Source organism: Sarcophilus harrisii, chromosome 6, assembly GCF_902635505.1.
Source record: "Sarcophilus harrisii chromosome 6, mSarHar1.11, whole genome shotgun sequence".
In the NCBI taxonomy this organism is placed as follows: domain Eukaryota; kingdom Metazoa; phylum Chordata; class Mammalia; order Dasyuromorphia; family Dasyuridae; genus Sarcophilus; species Sarcophilus harrisii.
The window spans coordinates 181,914,758-181,927,803 of NC_045431.1; the positions used below are offsets into that span (position 1 = coordinate 181,914,758).

The 13,046-nt window shown below is 33.7% G+C and overlaps 1 protein-coding gene across 3 annotated transcripts in view; it reads left to right on the plus strand.

Annotated features, from left to right (window-relative positions):
- SORCS2 (sortilin related VPS10 domain containing receptor 2) overlaps nt 1-13,046 on the plus strand; it is a 1,208,352-nt gene that overhangs the window by 1,034,946 nt on the left and 160,360 nt on the right. For all 3 annotated transcript variants that reach the window (XM_031943246.1, XM_031943247.1, XM_031943248.1), the window contains exon 8: nt 2,397-2,486. In XM_031943246.1, coding sequence (XP_031799106.1) covers nt 2,397-2,486 — 90 coding nt within the window. The remainder of the gene's footprint in view (nt 1-2,396; nt 2,487-13,046) is intronic.

Below are 13,046 nucleotides of genomic sequence, written 5' to 3' on the forward strand. Positions count from 1 at the left end.
TGATTTTTGAACATGCTCACAGAAAGTGTGTGTATGTGTATGTGTGTACATGCACGTATCCCCCAAGAAACAGAAGAATAGCAACTCAGGTAACCAGAACTTAATAGGAGACAAAATCCACAAAAAAGGAGTCCATCATAAAATCCAAATGTCTTTTCAAAACAACTAACATTTAGGTAGCAGCTAAGAGGGGAAAGGGGGTCCACCTCAAGCAGGCAAATTAGACCTCGAAGTATGACTAAAATAATAGAAAGAAATCCAAGGTTGGTTTATAAATCTAGATAGATATACATTATTCAAAAGAAATAAGGTGGGTGAGGGAAGGGAGAGGATTATATATTAAGAAAATGTGTTAAGAAATCCAGGAGGTTTCATGGAGACTGTGAACAGGAAATATTTGAGTAAATGATAATAGAAAAAGAAGTGATTATGTATTTGGAATATACTATAAACTATCAGAAATTTTGAAATTATGGCCTAGGGGCATGATGTCAGTGATGGGGTTTCAGTGATTACTGAGTTACTGTCAGTAATATTTGAAAGATCATAGAAAATGGAAGGGATATCAACAGATGTGAGAAATACAAATGTCCTGATTTTCCAAAAACATATAGAGAAAAAGAATAGAAGCCAGTGGAGTTGTAATTCTAGAGTGGATCATTAAAGAAATGGCTGTGGAAGTGGCCAATAGCTAATATGATCTCATCAAGAACAGGTTCTGCCAGACTAGATTCATTTCCTTTCATGACAAGATTACTTAAATGAATAGATTAAATGAATATAGTTTAACTAGATTAGCATCTCAAAGTTTTCTTGTGGATGATATGGAACAATACACAATATATAGTAATATTCAATTAGATGAATTCAAAACATATTGAATAACCAGACTCAAAGAATAATTGTTAATAGTTTAATTTCATCATGTTAGGAGGTCTCTAGCGGAATGCTTCAGGGATATGAATTAGTTTTGTGCTATTTAACACATATATCAAATGGCGTATGACATTGTGCTAGGATGATTAGCTAACCTAAAGGACAATAAATTATTTAAGATACTAAAAGGTATTGACAGGCTAGAGCTCCAGGACTTAATAAGATGAAAGATGGGTGACATTATTATTATTTTGTGCTATATTAAGAGAATTGACTTCTAGAAAAGATAGAGGATATTCCCATTATGTTTTCCCTCAGAAACTTTTTGTTCAGTTCTAGATGCCATTGTTTAAAAAGTATGATCTACAGAGTGTCCAGATGAAGAAAATCAGAAAGGGTAAAAGACCTCAAGTCTATGTAACATAAGAATTAATTGAAAGAATTGTAGATGCTTAGCCTAGAGATGAGAAGTGTCAGGGGACTCAAGAGTTGTCTTCAAGTATTTGATGAGTTGTCATGAGGAGAAAGGATTATATTCATCTTGTCAATCCCCAGAGAGGAGAATCAGGAACAATGTGTAGAAATTGCAATGAGATGAAATTCAGAGTAAATGTAATGAAAAAAAAATTCTAACCATTAGAGCTCTCTAAAAGTGCTAAGATTTTCTTCCGTGGAGGTGACTAAGCAGAGGCTAGTTGACCCTTTTTCTTCTGTGCTTCTGGTGATGCATTTCATACATATAAAATAGACTGGATAACTCCTAACATTTTCCCACCTCTCAAAGTTTATGGTGGTATTTATTCCAGGTTTATCTATTCACTAGCTATATGTTTTGGGGTTGCCACAAAAGTTCCCACTTACACGTCATTCTTAAAAGCCATGCCACTGAACCATGAACTCTACCAGATTCTACAAAATTATAAAAAACATTAAGTATACACCCATCATTAAAAATGACTGTTTTCTGAAGACTATGGTGGGTCATTAGGAGAAACCCATTATCAGTTTAGCCACAGGGTGATTTATCATGCAGCCAAAGTATCCCTAGCAGGTGTTCTACTAAGGCATAGATAATTTTCACCAGTTAAGAAGACTCAGTCTAATAAAATTACAGATCTTTCAAGGATGGAAGTATTGAAGTCATTTTAGTCAAGTTAGACTTGACTAAAGGTTATAATGTTCACCTTATTTATCTAGAAGATTATTTTGAGACTCAAAAATATCTCAGACATATTGTGACCATACAACTCTATCTAAATGTTAACTATTATTATCATTATTATTAATTATCATATATTAACTAGTATAAATGATTTCCCTCAATCTGCATTTAACCTTTGGGATACAAACCTTTTATTGTTACATGTCATTTTAAAAATTAGGAACATCCTGTCCTGGAAATGTAATTTATCTACTTTGGAGCACCTAACTGATTATCTATACTATGTATTGACTTTTCCCCCCATAAATTTGTCTGGATTGAGTAAACAAACTTAACATATGCCTGTTCTTCCTACTAGGCGACAACAGCAAATCGGACTAAATATTACGTATCTTATCGACGCAATGAATTTGTTTTGATGAAGCTACCAAAATATGCCCTTCCCAAGGTAAATATCTTGCAGTTCTCATTCCTCCTAATGTTCTGGCTGGTTGGCATATTGCCTTATGTATAATTATACCTCCTAAGGCCATTGTATATGAAAAGGTCTTAAGTACACATGATTTTTTTTCCCTTTGTGACATTTCTTTTGGGGAGCATAAGGAGCTTTGCAGCTCTTTTGCCAAGATAGAAGAAGTAAACTTATCATTAACAACTGCTTTGAAGATTATATCATTAGGAAATGGAAATGGGAAGCATCAGTAAAGTTTTTTGTCCACCAATGGAAGGGTGTGGGGTTAGTTGGGATAGGGGAGTTACAGAAAACCAGATATTGGTTTATTCTAGGCAAGAACTTCCTAATAATTAAATTGGTTGAAATATGAAATAGAACATTTAGCAAACCAATGAGTTCCCTGGTACTGAGATAGAATGATTTCATGTATACATTATTAAATAAAAAAAAGAATCATACTTGAGGTAAAAGCTGATTGATGAAATCCCTTTTATCTCTAAGATTCCATGATTCTCATTTTATAGTGATTTTCCAATTATAATTAAGTTTTTGTCGTTTTCCAATTCAATAAACATTGATTAAATGCTTACTGAATGTTAAGTAATATGCTAGACATTGGGGGAGAAAAAAGTTTAGAGAACACAAAGCTTTCTCTACAATGGAGGTAGGCTATTTAGGAACTTTAAAAATAGATTAAAATGCAAAATTATCACATTTTAATTTTAAAATTTAACTGTACAGGTTTTTTTTTATTCTCCCTATCAGTTTGAAAGTTCTCTTAAGGTTGAAAACTACCACATAACAAGAGTTAAGGAGATAAAAGTCATAACTTCTTTCATTCCATGCAATACACCTCTATTAACTCAAGCTTTAGTCACATTAGTAGTTTGTTTTTATTTTTTTTAATTTGGTGTCATGTCACATTGTTGACTCACTCAGCTTGCAGCCTAAAAAAAATGTCCAGTTGTTTTTCTCCTAAACCTAGATCCTTTTATTCTAGAACCAATATTTAGTAGTAGAGGTGGCAGACTTTTATATGAGTCCCTGTATCTTGTTTTATAGTCTTGTCCAAGCAATGATCTCACCATCTCAGTAAATAATATTGGCAGTATTTCAATAGAAGTTCCATCATTTTATTATTTGTAGATAGTACCCTCAAAGGATATGTATTAGAGCTACTGAACACCTCAGCAGATATTTTCCATGATCTTCTGGGGCCAAAAATTCATACCCGAGTAAGGAACTTTTTTGTGACAAACCTCCCTGGCGTTGGCTAGACTAGTTTTTTTACATAATGTGCATGGGACTGATCTCTACACCTAAAACTTTTCTAGATTAATAAGATTTACTAGTCCATGGTTTGTGTGACAGTAGACAATTATTTTAAAGAACTCTTTAATTAAGGCTTTTTGTTATAATTGAGAAACTCTATCAGGCTATTTAGAAAAGCAACAACCAAGTCTTGATTGTAATCATCATTTGCCGGTCATATATAGTTTTTTTTTTCCCTTAATATTCTTTTCAGAACTTTAGTTTTGTTCTTGTTTAACTGTTAAATTTGCCTAAATCTGAAAAGGATACACTGAAGTAAGAAACAATTATTATCTTTCTATTTAAATCTAAATAGAATTCAATTAACTAAGTTAATTAATCTTTCCGGTATTAGATTCTATGATACTTATTGCATTCATATTCAATATCGACACTCATTTTTCTGCCTTTGAATAAGTTAGCTTTTTAAATTATCTCTCATTAATATCTACTTTTATTGCCACCTTCCATGAGAAAATTATTGTAACCTTGTTTTTTTGGAATCAGCTGAGAGAGAATGAATTCTATAAATCCTCATTTTAATTTTGTATGACTCTTTATATTTTAACTTTGCAAATTATTTTATTATTATTTCCTTTTTCAATTCTTTTCTTTCTTGTTGCTCAAGCAAAATCTAATGTAATGCTAAGTGAAATTATTTTTAATGTTATCTTTTTCTTCCTGGACACTTGCTTGTCAGTTCAAGTTTTAAATAGGCTACCAGATCCATGAGCCATGTTCATCCAGCCTTTCCAATATCTTGCCCTTTCCAATCAATTCAAAGAAAATGTTATACTTTATGATGAGATAACAGCATATTAATAATTATTTTCATTTGATTAACATAATACCACATTATCTATTGGTTTTGCTCCTTGATTTCTGTGATTCTAATCAACTTGGGGGGGGAGAATAAACATCAACTATTTCCCATTCAGTACTGTCAATATAATTTCATGAGCACTTTACTGAAATTATTCTCCATTATTTGGTTTTATTTCTTTGACTATTATTCATTCACCTTAATCTAGTATCCATGGTGCAATGACCTATCTTTGGAGAAAGTCATATTTTTTTCTCCTTTCCTTAACACATATTTCTCATTGAAAACCCCATTCATTTTCATTGATTCAGTTTTTGAAAGAGATATTAAGTGAAATAATATTAAGAGTATTTAATACTATAAAATAATAACATGTATACCTATATAGTCAAAAAATATAGTATTATTAATCTTATACTCAAGGGAATGAAAACCACTATGAGGCACAAATGGATATTATTATTAGATTACCTGGAATAATTTCAGTCACATCTTGGCCAGTATGGAAAAGATGTGATGCTACAAAAAGATTTTTTTTAATTATTTTATTAGAAGCCTGGGATTCAAATATTGTCTCTGTATACTTACTAGCTAGGTAGCTGTAGGATAATAATCTTACCTCCCTTAGCTTCAATATCTTGTGTAGAATGAAAACAGATATTTGAATTGCCTACCTCAGAGGATAATTGTGAGGAAAGTGTTGGGTAATCCTGGAAATGCTGTTAAAATCTGAGTTCTTATTACAACAGAGTAGTAGTGAGTGCTTTTGAGCTGTGGTTGTTTTATAAGTATCCTTTCCATAACCATAGCAGAACTGAAGCAAAATTGAAAACTAGGTTCTTTAAACTTAAATCCTTTCTACCATGCTTTTGTTTGAGTATTTGCAAGAAAGAATGGGGAAAGGGGAGAGAGAAATGACTGTTTCTGAGGTTTGTTTGTTTTTTTTTTTTCATTTTCTAGGTACCTATAGATTTGGTTTATGTGACTTAGGTATTATTTTATTGGACTTTTGACTATATATTACTTATAATATATATACACATATGTTATATTACTTTATATATTATATGTGTAATGTTATAAATAATATAATATATATTGCTTATAATAATGTGAATATATATTTCTATATATCACATGGAGGTCAAAATAGATATTTTGGAGTTCTATTCTGTGCTATTATATACCTACATAATTCTCCACAAATACTGTCAATATAATTTTCTGTTAGAAACAATCATTTTTTTCTTACTAATTCTATTTTAAAATAACAGAAAATGCATTGATTACAGTATGAGAATTTTATCCATGTTTTGGCTACAAAAAAGAAACAATTTTTCAGTTGCATTCTAGTTCTTCATAGTTTGCAGGGTACTTCGATCATTTGATCTTCAAAAATCCTGTGACATAAGTATTATATTTTTGTCATGTCTGAGTGTGACCCAGTGGATCATAATGTCCATGAGATTTTCTGGGAAAGATACCACAGTGGTTTGTCATTTCCTTCCAATGTATTAAGATAGACAGTTTAAGTAACTTGCCCAGAATCATACAGCTAGTGAATGTCTAAGGCTGGCTTTGAATTCAAGTTTTCTCTACTCTAAGGCCCAGTGCAGTATTCACTGAACCACCAACTGCCTCCACATAAGTAATATATTATCTTCATTTGACAGAGCAGGAAACTGAGGCTTAGAGATAGAATGTGACTTGCCTAGGGTCACATAGCTAGAAAGGTATATTAATGAGTTCTGAGCCCAAGCCTTTTCACTGTTGAGCTAGTGCCTTTTTCTAATCTATCCTTACTGCCATTAAGGAAATGAGGAAAATGTGTAAGAGCAGATCTTACATAGAGAAAAAAGCACAGCTTGGTGGTAGGACTCAGAGATTATCAGAAATTTACAAAGCCACCAAAAAACTAATAACTAACTCTTTCAATTATTCCATGAAGTGTATTAAACTCATCAATCTACTTTTCAATGCATTTAATTTTTTTATACATATTATTAGGTAACAACATTTTACTCTGGAAGATAGAAGGAAGAAGTTGTTCCTACCCTTGAGAAACTTGGAATATTTATAGGAAGATAAGGCAGGAGTATAATGAAAATATCATTGATCTATAAGTCTGGAGACCTGGTCTCTATTCTCAGTTCTTCCCTTAACTACTTAGACATGTGATTTTGGAAAAAATCACTTCTCTCACCATCTCAGTCTCCTTCTTTGTATATCTCATCTTTGGAAGAGATAATTGCTAATGTCCTTTCTAGTTTTGATATTTTCTAAGTATAATTAGAATGAAAATAACAGTAAAATATAGTAAATGATTAGATAGGAAATTAATAGTTTTTAGTAATATTATAGGAGATAAGAGAAGTGAGAAGTAAATGCAGGGAAGGCTCCAGGAAGAAATTGGCCTTGGGCTATACTTTGAAGAACAGGCAGAAATTGAATAAGAATTGAAAATTACAAGTTTTGGGACGGAAAATACCATCCGCATCCAGAGAGGGAACTATGAAGACTGAATGTGTATCTTCAAAGCATGGTATTTTCACGTTTTTATTTATTTGTTTTCTTTCTCATTGTTTTTTCCCTTTTGGTCTGATGTTTCTTGTACAACATAATAAATGTGGAAATATGTTTAAAAGGATTGCACATATTTAACCTATATCAGATCGCTTTCTGTCTTGAGGAGGGAAAGATGAGGGAGGAGAAGAGAAAAATTTGTAGCACAAAGTCTTACACAAAATGAAGGTGTGATTTCTTAATGGGGCAGCTCCCATTATCCTTTATCCCATAGGATAAAGAGAGAATCTGAAACTCAAAAATTTAAAAACAAATGTAAAAAATATTTAAATGTATCTGGGAAAAATAAAAATATTTTTAAATTAATGTAGAAATTGAATAAGAAGTAGTCAAATGACAATATTTCCAATCTGGGGTACATAATAGCTTGATAACTATGGGGGGAAAACATCAATAATGGCCAACATTGGAATAGCACCTTATAAGTTTACAAAATGTTTTATATTCACTTTCTAATGTTATCCTTACCATAAGTTAGAAGATCAAGAAGGGGATTACCACCATTTTAAAGATCTAGAAGCGGAGGCTCAGAAGTATAAAATAATTTGCCCAAGTTCACATACATACTAAGTGGAAAAGCTGAAATTGAGCCCAGTTCTTCCAACTAGAGTCCAGTGTGTTTTCCACTCTATTTCAGGGCCAAACTCCTGAGATGGGCAGATGTTTTAGATACAGCAAGGGGACTAGTCTTATTGTATTGGAGGGCAAAATTATAGCTATATAGATCCAAAAGCTGGAATTAACTTTAAATGTCACCTTCCTGTCTGATGGTATTTTCTGAAGATCAAAAAGAACTGATCTTGGATGTTGTTGTGTGCCACCTTATAGAAGGTCTTGAAAACAAGATTAAACAGCTTAATTAATTTAAAATTAGTTCTTTGTGAAAACTGAAAAAGACATTATAGGGCATGTGGCATTTTTTCAAAGTAAAACAGTGAGTTTTGGGGAGCCACAAATTTGATTCTCAGTCTCCAGACTTTGAGGTGAGTTTCTAAATCTTGCATTTTCCAAAGAGACCTTTGGATCATGACCAGACAGGCGTCACAATGATATGCTACTTCAGGGAACTCACAGAAAGTGACAGTGATCCTTCCCACGGGGCCAATTGTTGTCACAAGTTAATAAAAGTATGCATAAAGGGAAACCCATTTCTAAACTTTGTATTCCACAATACAAAGTCCTGAGACAAGCAGGTGAGACAGTCTGACAAGGGAAAAGACAGAGATTCAGACATTTTCCCATTATTAAAAGTAAGCCTTTAAAAAGTTCCCATTTTACCATTCAAAAAAGCCAAAAGGTAGATTGTAAAATTAAATTTTTCAGTTACAAAATTGCTTTATGGCAAGCATTATATATTAGCTAACCCTTCACAGGAGGACAAAATTAGATAAATAAGAAACAGTCTCTAACAAAGCCAAGAGCAGTTCTCAGAACAATATGAATACTTAATGCAGTTATCCCTACCATCAACTTTGGACTTTATGATAGAATCTTTGAGTTGGGAGAGACCAGACACTGAGGTGGGCTGAAGCATGAGTCTGTGATGTCCTTGAAAAGTGACTATTGTATCTCCATTTGAAGACTCCAAGTGACAGAGAATTTGCTTGAACTCTGGCTTCCCTGAAACATTACACACTACTAAGCCAGCTTATCTCCTTTCTGGACAGCTTTCATTATTAGCATATTTTCTTGACATCAGACTGAAACTTTCCTCTCTCCAACTTCTGCTCATTGCTTCTAGTCTTACCCTCCAAAGCTAAGGAGAAATAAATCTGCTTTTTCTGTACAAGGAGCTCTTCAACTATGCGATCTATCCCATTTAATACTCCCCACTAACTCTCCCAACTGATCTTTCTATGGCATGTTTCCAAGGTTCTTTACTATCTTAGTCCCTTTTCTCTTAATATTTTTCATTAATCTATCAATTTTCCTTCTAAAATACAGGACTTAGAACTGAACATGATACTCTAAAGGTGATCTGCTTAAGACAGAGAATAGCAGAATTAGCATATCCCCATCTCTCAGCATTAGGATCCTATTCCTTCAGGACATCAAGGTAGTACAGGGGATAGAGCACCAACTCTAGAGACAGAAAGCTCTATGTTCAGATTTTGTCTCAGATACTTACTAGTTGTATGACTCTAGGCAAATCTCTTAAGCCCAGTTGGCTTTGAAAAAAAAAAGAAAGAAAGAAACTTTTTCCTTCACATTAACTCCATTAATTCCAGTGTCACATCATTAACATACATTATTACAATTAAACATATAAACTGTAGTCCTGATATATCTTGCCCTGCTATATCTGTAGAATTGATTTTTAAATCCAAGTCCAGGACTGTGATTTATTTTGCACATTACTAGGTGGACAAAAGGAGGTAATATCTAGTACATGCTACAGTATTTTTCTCACAACTGGGGCTATGGATCTTTATTCAGACACTTTCACCTACCTAAATGACAGGTCATATTACCTTGCTGAGTTTCTCTTTCTTCAGCTCAAAAAATGAGAAAGTTTAGACTAGATGTCTCCTAAAGTCTCCTCTAGCTGTAAATCTCTACTTCAATCCTATAATCTTATAATTTTATCAGGTAATATATAAATTCAGCAACTGGAGAAGGTTCCCCAAAATAATCTACTCCTATCTTAAAACTACATTAAATGAGTGGTATGTTTGTCAATTCATTTTAGTAAACAATGAAAACAGAATTTGGGAAATCTTTTGTCTGCTTCAGCCTAAAAATATTCTAAATAGACTATCTTCATAAAAAGAAATATTTAACAGGAAGAATGCTCAATTTTTGTTTCAACCGAGCTCTGCTGGGAATTTACTGTATAACTCTGCAAAATCATTGAACTTATTGGAAACTTTTGTTTTCTTTTCTGTAAAATGGAGGTAATATTTCACATGATCTACACCCTAGGATGTGAAGGAACCTACTGCAATTGTGAGACCATTTCGTATTATTAATAAGTACACAGAAAAATAAGTGCCCATCTGTCTCTGCAACTTCAGTTGCAAATGGAAAATGATTGCTTCTACTTAAGTCATCTATTTGACAATTCCTCAAATACTTAAATATTATTACTATGTCCCATGTCCTCACCACCACCACCCCACATCATCTTACTTTCCCAAACTCCTTTAATCTATCTTTACATTCCATCTTCTCTAGTCTTTTCTTTCTCATTATGGGGTGTTCAGGGAGAAGTAGCTTCTCTGAGGTAAAGGTTTGTAGAGCCCTGGTCAGAGCTGCTTTTCACCTTTGGTGCCCACTTTTCACCTAACTCTCATCTGTGGCTCCTTGAAGCTATACTACACACAGCAGCCATACCCTGGTAAAGCTATCTCAACAGACAGGCTAACTCAGGTTTAATGTAGCCCAGGGATATCAAACCTGTTAGTGAATTGGGGAGGGGATGTCTTCATTAAGCATGTGAAGACTTCCTCTGGCAGAAAAGGTGGATGTTCCAATGACCATGAAGGTGAATGAAGCAGGAATTGTAAAATGCTTAGAGCTTGGTCACACAATGAAGATGCCAAGGTCATCCACTATATCCCAAGTCATCACCAGTGTCTTGACTTTGATTGTGCCACTAATGTTCGATGAAGAAAAATTACAGCTCATGAGTTTCCACAACTGTGCCTCACTTAAATCCAATTCACATGGAAATGTAAGATATCACCCTATAATATAATTGGTTCTTTTTGAAAAAAAATAATCCTCGACACTTCTTCCCTCCCTCTCCCTTTCCTTCCTTCCTTCTTTCCTTCTTTCCTTACTTCTTTTCTTCCTTCATTCCTTCCCTTCTTCCCTCTTTCTTTCTTTCCTCCTTTGTTTCTTTAAGTTTCAGTCAAAAACTATGAATAATACTCCAGATTTGGCTTATCTCAGTATATAGCATGATTATTGCTTTCCTAGTTCTAGATAACACATCTCTAATCATTCAGCCTAAGATAATGTTTTTGAAGGGTTCTTTTGTTTTGACATCACACCACTGACCAATCCCCTAAAACCTCCAAATCTTTTCATATAAATTAGTGCCTAAACATCATTTTTGAAAGAAGTTCTTATGAGAGTTTCTCATCTTATTTTCTGGAAGTTTAATTTTTGATTCCAACAATAGTTCTTGACATCATTATTGATCTTTATTATTAATTAATTATCACTATTTATCACTCACTTTCCTCTTTTTCTTTGACAGGGAGGGAGTAGACTCTCAGATCAAAATGTTTGTATGCACTTTTTAATGCAGTCAGTATATTAGCTGTTTTTGCTTAACTGCCTTTCTTTGTATGGGGTATGATGGGAATATATATATCCAGAAATCACTGTAGTTTCTATCAATACATATCAGTGGAACTGCTTTTATTTCAAATTCCATCTTTTTAGACTTGGCCCATCATTTGCAGTGAACATTAGAATATTATCTTAGACAAGAAGGTTAAGACTTCACTTACTTGCTAACCATTTTTTCTCTGTCTTTCCCTGACCAAAGATTATTCTCTATTTAAGAGAAAACGGACAAAACAAATATACTAATAGAATAATTCAGCTTTTCCATCTCATCCTTTTATCATCACCCCATTTGCCCTAATCCACAACTCTTTGCTCTGAACCAGCTTTTCCCCACAACCCACCCCATCCACCATTCCTCTATTTTGCTCCTTGTCATGAGGAGGTTCTCTGTCATGTCTTAAATAAATGTCCATTCCAGAATTATTGTTCCACTGTCTGATTCTTGAAGGAGCCATAACCCTGAAATAAACATTCTGAAATAGCACGGCTACTCATTTCCTAACTTATGCCAATTATATCCCCCTTAAATGAAGTCATTAGCTTTTAATTTACTTACTCAGCCGAGCCTAAAGTTAATCTATTAAGACTTTTTTTTAAAAGAAAAGAGAGAAAATGTGTATTTTTCCAAGGCAGAAACAGGCACAATATCTGACAAAATATTGCAGCATGTCAAAGATTAACAGCAGCTAGTGAAACAGAAAAAGCTCCAAACAAAATAAAACTCTCCTCACAAGTCTTGGAAAGAAGAAAAATGTGCAAGAAGACCAAGTTATCATCTTCATCATCATCATCATCACCATCAACATTGTCTTTCTCATCATCTACAATCATATGGATACACAGTATTTTCTTCACTACAACCCTTAAAAGACATCTCCATTTTTTCAGATGATAAAAATAAGATGTAGAAAAGTAAAGTGTCTGTTCCAAGGCAATACAGTTTGTATGTCGTTAGTAGTAAAATACAAAGTTGAAACTCAGTCCCATACTTTCCAATTCTGAGGTCATTGAACTCACTGGAGTTGCAATATTCCCTCTCAGTAGTTGTTTCTGGCTATCAAGTCATACATAATTGAAAGCCCAAACCTTTCCCAAGTCTTGTAAGTTCTGCCTCTGCAAGTTTCTCATACATCCCCTTTTTTCCACTCACTCCGATGTCATCCCAGGTTCGGTTCTCATCAGCTATAACCCAGACTTTTCAATAACCTCTGAATTGTTTTCTTTCCCTCAATACTCTCTCCACTCCAATTCATCCTCCACACAGCTGCTGAAATAAATGATTGTCCTAAAGCAGAGATCTGACTGTGTCATTCTTCTGAGAAATAAGCTACAGTGGCCAGTGGAAGGATTTTCTTACTTTCCTCCTCTAGGTCCTCTCCATTGAAGAAGACTTGCCCTAAATTAGACCATTAGACATCATTGACTCTGGGAGCTGAATCATTCCAGCTTCCTATACAGATGCCTTCAGAAATTTAAGATGTGGTCTTAATATTCTTGGCTTTTATAAATAGCCAGTGCTTTAAAAAACAAACAAATAA